Source organism: Helianthus annuus, chromosome 12 (assembly GCF_002127325.2).
Source record: "Helianthus annuus cultivar XRQ/B chromosome 12, HanXRQr2.0-SUNRISE, whole genome shotgun sequence".
NCBI classification, from domain to species: domain Eukaryota; kingdom Viridiplantae; phylum Streptophyta; class Magnoliopsida; order Asterales; family Asteraceae; genus Helianthus; species Helianthus annuus.
In genome coordinates this window covers 3,468,575-3,476,354 of record NC_035444.2, presented here as the reverse complement: position 1 = coordinate 3,476,354, position 7,780 = coordinate 3,468,575, and the positions used below count along the sequence as shown (strand labels likewise).

The 7,780-nt window shown below is 37.3% G+C and overlaps 1 protein-coding gene and 1 long non-coding RNA gene across 2 annotated transcripts; one reads left to right on the top strand and one right to left on the bottom strand.

The window, feature by feature from the left end:
• Positions 1–2,155, top strand: LOC110896288. Its single transcript, XR_002567808.1, has 3 exons — positions 1–111; positions 624–690; positions 2,001–2,155. It is a non-coding gene; the product is annotated as an uncharacterized LOC110896288 (long non-coding RNA).
• A 4,240-nt stretch (positions 2,156–6,395) lies between these two features.
• Positions 6,396–7,019, bottom strand: LOC110896245. Its single transcript, XM_022143709.1, has one exon. The coding sequence runs from the start codon at positions 7,017–7,019 to the stop codon at positions 6,396–6,398; it is 624 nt and encodes a 207-aa protein (XP_021999401.1).
• Between the last annotated feature and the right edge of the window lie 761 nt (positions 7,020–7,780).

Genomic DNA, 7,780 nt, shown 5'->3' with positions numbered 1-7,780 from the left:
GCTCTCCACCAAACCCTAACTCGTACAAATTTCACAAATTGAAGGCTCAAATCAGTTCCAAATTTAAATCCAAGCACAAATTAGTGATCACCTCAGTAAAGTGATCACAAGGTATGTCAAATTTCACATTTTGATTCCATCTCAAATTCTAGATGAACACACGAGATTCGAAATTTGAGCTTTCATGATCATTGTTTGGATGAAATAGTAATGAAATCATGTCTAGGAGTAAACCCTAGTCATTAGTTTGTTGAATTAGTGTTTAAACTATGAAATTCATGATCATCCACTATGTGTGTTTAGTGGGTTTTGTAGAAACATGATGAACACTAGAATCATGATTAGTAAACTAGTGTTATTTGAATTCTATGAAGTTAATCTTGATATTGAACTATAAATTAGATGATTGACTTGTAAAAAAATGATAAAATATTGGCTAAGTAAGTAGTCATGAACTTAATTGTTGATTTGATGAAAATATGCCCTTTAGGTGTTTGTTGAAATGCCTAAAAGAAAGCTAGATATAGAAATTTCGAACAAAATTCATATTTGAATGATAAGATGAATTATGCGTTACATGACTTGAATGGAGTTCTAAACGAAGCGTTGATTGAACTCTATAGGCAAAGGAACCGAGTCTTCAAGCGGACAAGCCGGAGCGGACACGCGCTTGAAGGGAACGCTCTAAAGGTACGTAACCTTGGTTTCGTTACATTATACTTTGATTTTATTGTAATTAATATCTTGAAATTAGCAATAAGAAATATTGTAGTTTATTGTAGAAGTGACGAAGTTCACTAGTTAATCAAAACGGGTCAAAAGATTTGTTGAAGTATGTTTGGTTTGTCACTAAGATGGTGGCTTCCATTAGACAACCAAACGGGTCAAACAAGGATATAGAAAGGTAGTTTAGAAGTGACTTGAATGAAACTTGATGATTGTGAATCATGAAAGCGTAAACCATGTAATGGAAGTGATACGCTAAGATGGACAAGCCCGGGAATGGGTAATTATGGTTAGAAATCAATAACGATGAATTATGCAGGTATGTAACTTGTTCCGTTACATTATGCATATACCTTTGGATTTATCTTGTTAATGGTGTCTTAGTATAGTATATGCTTTTGGTGTGTCATTGAAGTGGCGAAGCTCACTCGACACCCAAACGGGTCAAAATATCGGTTAAAATAGTTTGGTTTGTCATTAAAGTGAGGATTTTCACTCGACAACCAAACGGGTCAAATTATGTCCTTAAAACGATCTTGTGTGTAGAGACTTGAATGTCTCGTATTGTGCTAATGCTAGATAGCAATATACCAATGAATGATTATACTAAACTAAGTTTATGAATCAGTGATATCGTGTCAAACGATAGGAATTAGTTGCAAGAGTTGCACAAGTGGTACGCTTGAATCTTAGAAAACGAGTGTGAAATCTTAATGCGAGCGTAAAGCCAGGTAATGGTACGAATACGCCAAAAAAATTACAAGCCCGGGGAATGGGTGAATAAGTCTAGAATGCCAAAGAATAGAGTGGTGAACAACATGCACATATAGTTAATGGGTCGATTAATCGGAACAAGGGTTTTGTGGACCATTCACTCATAATCCAGGTTTCGTTAAGTGGAATTTATATGGTTAGATCCGTAATTTTAATACGGATGCGTAGGAAAAAGAATCGACTAAAACGGACATGTAAATAAAAAGTTATGCTAATTTGAAGTTTGAGATTGAAATTAATAATGATGGGCGAATATGCAGCTCAAAGCTGCAAACATTCTGTCAAAATGAGGTGCTCGCGCTACGCGACACCAAACCCAAGTCACCGTCGCGTCACGCGACGCCCGTTGCGGGCCGCGAAAGCTGAGAGGTGGTCTGTCGCGGGGCGCGACAGACCCGATTCGCTGCAATATTGTTTTGTTTTCAATGTTTGGTACTAAAACTTGTATTTATGTATTGTTATATTGTCAAAATTGACATTTGTTGTGGTTTTGACCCTAGGTAATGCTCGTTTCATTTCGGATGTCGATCAAGAAAGGGAATCAAAAACCGAACACAAGTTTTGAAGCTTCCGCACTAATCTAATTATGTTAAACAATGGTGTTTTGTAAACACTACTAAATGTTGAATGTTTTAACCTAGCTAGTTGACTATGTTTAAACGCTATAACAAAGTACACCTAAGTTATTAACTAAGGTTTTGTTAAGTATGCATTTTGTTTTTGAAAAGTCCGTATTTTATTTTATGATAAAATAATGGAATTATAAGATGAGTGTTACATTAGTATATTACATAGTATAAAAATTACATAAAATATATAATATTAATACCAATTATTATCGAATATTGAAATAAAGTGACATAATACATTCCATAAATTCAAATAAATATCAAACCAAAACCACAAAACGATATAAAAAACCCATAAATACTAAAAAACTTCAATAAAAAACATCAAATATTAAAAATATAGTGAAAAGTCCTAAATCCTACAAAAATTTATTACATGTCGGTTCGGTTCGGCTATGGTGGGTATGGAAAAAATGATAACTATAACCGACCCGCTACTTTCGGTTTTCAAAAAAACCATTAACCGACCCACCGGTTTTTTATTTGGTTTGGTTTTTTCGGTTTGGTTTTGTCGGTTAATTCGGTTATTGTTCGGTTAGTTCGGTTTTTTGCACACCCCTATGTGTAGGGCCGTAAACGAACCGAACGAACACGAACAAGACCTTGTTCGTGTTCGTTTGTTAAGAAATATATGTGTTTGCGAACCGTTCACGAACACTTATCAAACGAGATTTTATGTTCGTGTTCGTTTGTTAAGGAAATGAAATTGTTCATGTTCGTTTGTGTAACACCTTGTAAAATCGTGTCCAATTATGTGAAGACACGTGTCCTAAACCCTAAACGTGTAAAAGACTGAATTAAAAGGACTAAAGTCGACAAACAATGAAAATACGTATGCAGAGGGACTAAAAGTGTCAACATGCTAAACTTATGCCTCTGAATGACCTCGCACGATGTTCGTATTCTTAAAACCACTATGGACACTTGTGATCATCCCTGGACTTCCCTAACACCTAGCATGATCCAAGAACACCCTCCTCAACTATAAATAGAGTAATTGTCAAAACTCTTTACCTATGTTTAAAGCTTGATTTTGAGTCAAATTGTCCTTAATAACCCCCGAGTGAACGGGTGCTGAGTCCAAACTAATAGTACTACCGTCGTTAAGGCAGGTAGATAGCATTCCATGTGTAAACATAACAAACAAGCATTCATTAAGTCACGTAATACATGCGGTAACGGTTAGCGTTAAAAGTATTGCGTAGTGTGTTTGATGTGATTTCGTATAAGTAACGTATGTAACACCCAAAAGTGCAATAAGCAAAAAGGGATCGAGTATACTCACAGCGGTTGGATGGATTGGAGGGAGCACTTGAGAGTAAGGTTAGCATGAATAGTTCGATATTATAATGATAAGTGACGCGTAAAACGAGAATAAGTGTTGGTGGGTCGGACAGCTGGTCGATCGGACAACTGATCATACGAGTGACTGACCGTTCGGACGGCTGTCCGTTCGGGCGGTTCGTTCGAGTGGATTGTTTCTTCCTTTAGGAAGGATGTGTTTGTGTATGATGGTTTGACTTTTGAAGTTTTTGTTGTAGCATTTGAAAACATTGAAGTACCTTTACCTTCCAGGTCGGTCGATCGTTCGATCGGCCGGCAACCCGATCGGCTGGGCACCTTAGTGAGAACAAGTTCACAACAGAATGTCACTCGATCGGACAGCAGTTCGATCGGGTGGCATTCCTAGTGCATTGAATCATGTTGAAAAATTGATTAAGTGTTAAAGCCCAAGTATCTCATGATCCGAAGAGTAATCCGATCGGATGGTAGTCCGATCGAACAGCAGTTCGTTCAATACTCAAACTTCAAAGATTAGAAAAAGTGATAAAATGTGGGACCCATAGTGCAAGCCGATCGGTTGGTCGGCCGTTCGGGTGGCTGTCCGTTCGGACAGCAGTCCGGTCGGACGGCACCCCGTCCTGGTCGTCCCGTTCGTCTTACACTTGGTTGTTTTTTATTGTTTGTCGTTTTATCGAGGCTTTTTTGATAACGAGTCCAACAATAGGAACTTTGTCAATACTTGGTTCTCCTGATCGGACGGGAATCACCCCAACCCTATTAGTGAACTGTTCGAGACGAAGTTCTTGTTTAACCCAAAATCAATGAACCTCGTGGATAGGATCGGATCTTGAGCTAACGTAACCACAGAATGAGTAGTATGTCGACACAAGGCCCGATTCCACCGGTTTTGAGTGTATTGAGTGTAACAGAGTTGAAAGAAAGTTGGAAAACCATCTTTCAATCCTTTCTTTGGTGAAAATGTTTAGATCTACTAGAGATCTTTGTTTGTTTATGTGGAAATCGGTTAGATCTAAGTTGTTCTTGGTGGATTGAGGCCAAAACATGAAGTTCTTCAAGAACACATGATGACGTCATCCTAGAACACCTTGAATCTTGGTGATTTCACGGTTAAAAGTTAAGATTCAAAAGATAGAAAGGTGTAGGAGTGCGTGTAGATCAAGAAAGTACAAGATTTAAGACGAGATCTTACCTGAATCGAGAGAAATCTGAGAAAAGGTGAGGAGAGCGTGCTGTTCGGTCAGAGAGTTTCCATGAATGGAAAGTGTGAAAGTGACATGGGTATTTATAGGATTCCAAAAGAGGAAACGGCTAGCCGATCGGTCAGCAGCTCGATCGGACAACCTGTCCGATTGGACGGCAGTTCGAATGGATGGCTGGTCGATCGGCTGGTGGCATGATCGATCGGTCGCATGTTTTCGAGTGTTCCTTGCGACGAGTTTTGTTGTTTCGATCTTGATTGCGAGCGTCGCGATGCGATAGAGTTTCCTAGTCAAATTACTTTTAATCCCAACTACTCATATCGAGCACTGTCTCTTCTCCACTAATTATCATACTATATCAACATACAATCACCCTTAATTCGTATTCGTTTTGCGATTACGATTCGATTGCGATTGAGTTTGATTGCGTTCCGATTGATCACCCCACATTACATAAATAAACAAGCACAAGTAACACATAAGGCACACACACACGTATAGTAATCACCAAAATGTGTAATTCGAGTTTGCGAGCGCGATGTTGATTAGATTAGATTGATTAGCGTTTAATTGACTTTATCACATTGTTACTTCCTATTATTCACAGTCGTAAAGTGATTCTTAGCGATGAATATACTTCGATTACTGCGATTATAATTACTTACTCCACATAATGCAACTAACGTAACGTAAAATAGGCTATATACAGTCAAAGAAGTCAAAACAGGAATTGAGCAAGGAGAGACAGAGCAATTAGCAATCTTTTCTTCCTTTGACTTCAATCTTGACTTTGACTTTGACTTTCGAAACACTGGGGTGTTACAAACATGATGATGTTGTTTAACATGAGATTCACTTCATTCAAGCATTTTAACGAACACTTGGCATGCGTACAACTAACTAAGCATAATGTACAAGCATCATGAACATAACATAACCATTACATATCAACACCATCAAGAACATCAAATTCCATAAATTTTTTATGTAACTTAATTATAAATTGTTTCTAACTAAAACTCCCTTGTCATGAACACTATCATACTTAGTCATCAAGCTAATTAACATAGAACTTCTACATTATTCTTCTCGTCATCACACTTTCAAGTGGGTTTTTATATTCACTATGAATTTAGTTAAATTCAAACATCAATCATGTTCTAATGGTGTTTTCTAATCCTTATTCATACTAATTTCACAAAAGTTCATGGATTTATGAAGACCCATCACATTCAAAGTCATCAAACACCAAAATTCTATTTACCTTGTGTTCAAGAATGCTTAGATGATCTAAAATCAAGACATGCATGAACTCAAGATCACATCTAGGGCTTTAATTTGCTGAATTTATGATGATTAGGGGTTTTCCCCTTTTTCTCCTTCCTGATCCACGTGACACACACACCTACCAGTGTGTGTGTTTGTGTTTTAATTCTATTTAACCATTCAAGTTGCATTTTTATCATATTTGCCCCCTAGGGATTCAATCCTTTATTATTTTTGGTTAATTTCTTTCTTTTTAATCAAACCTTACTTATATATTAGCCAAGATAGTAATTTTTTATTTATCTTTCTATTATTAGTTAATCCCACACAAATTCTTACTATTAACATGAATACACACACACATATAAGGATTATATGTGTTATAACTTTCTTGTAATAAGTTTTTATGTTAATCTAAATATTTGCAAATTTATAAATTTAGGGGCATTACAAGTCCACCCCCCCCCCCAGAAAGGTTTCGTCCCCGAAAACTAATTTACGTACCGAATAAAGACGGGTAGAACTTTCGCATTTCATCCTCTGGTTCCCAAGTGAGATCCGACCCCTTCCTGTGTTGCCATTGAACTAGAACTTGCTTGATTTCTTTGTTGCGAAGAGTCTTCACCTTGGAATCTTCTATAGCTACCGGTCTTTCCACGTAATTCATTCTCTCGTCTATCTCAATATCCTCAAGGGGTACATGAGCCGTTTCATCCGCAAGACATTTCCGTAGTTGTGATACATGAAAGGTGTTGTGAATCCCTTCTAGTGATGAGGGTAGTTCTAACCGGTAGGCTACCTTTCCAACTCGAGCTAAAATCCTGAACGGTCTAATATATCGAGGACCCAACTTTCCTCGCTTACGGAATCGAATTATACCTTTCCACGGGGACACCTTCAAGAATACTCGATCCCCCACTTGGAACTCAATAGGGCGCCTTCTTTTGTCCGCGTAGGACTTTTGTCGGTCTTGCACTGCTTTTAATCGGGCCAGTACTATGTCGATCTTTTCATTAGTTATCGCTACCACATCTTTGGGCACGAGTTCTCTTTGTCCCACTTCTCCCCAACAAACAGTGGTTCTACATTTTCTCCTATACAACATTTCATACGGCGCCATTTGTATGCTACTTTGGTAGCTGTTGAGCATCATCTATTGAATATCATCTGTTGTTCTTTAACATCTGTTGACCCATAGCAGACCTTTGCTTCTTCAAACTTTCTTCAGACTTTGTCTTCATCAGCAGAGGATCACTTCAAACAGATGTTCTCTTTGGGCAGACTTTACCTTTGATAGACATCTAGAGTAGCAAATATTGACTATTTGTAATTGAGAGGAGGAAATTCTTCAAAAAACTGTTGACTTACCAAATAATAAAAAATAATAAAATTTCAAACCTTTGGCATAAAAAAATAATAAAAAAAATATCTTCATTTAAAGACCAACAATACTCCACATGGTAAACATATGCTTCTACCACTTTAGCGGACATGGATGTTAGGAGCCTCTGTTAGGCAACAACAGATGTTGGTAACAGTGGCAAGTCAACAGTCGTTACATTAAACAGAACTTATGAGAACAGGCAATACCCTTCAGTAGTGGATGACTTTTTAGCCAAACAGAGGTTTCAAAAACAGATAGATATCAATAGACCTTTTAGCTACTTTTTAAGAATGGACTTTTGATGTTTTGAAGACATTATTATGCTTTCATCATCAGCTGAAGATGATGATTTTGAGCATATGTTCTCTTTGGGCAGACTTTACCTTTGACAGACATTTAGGGTAGCAGATGTTGAGTATTTGTAATTGAGAGGAGGAAACTTACCAAATAATAAAAAATAATAAAAAAATCTCTTCATTTAAAGACCAACAATACTT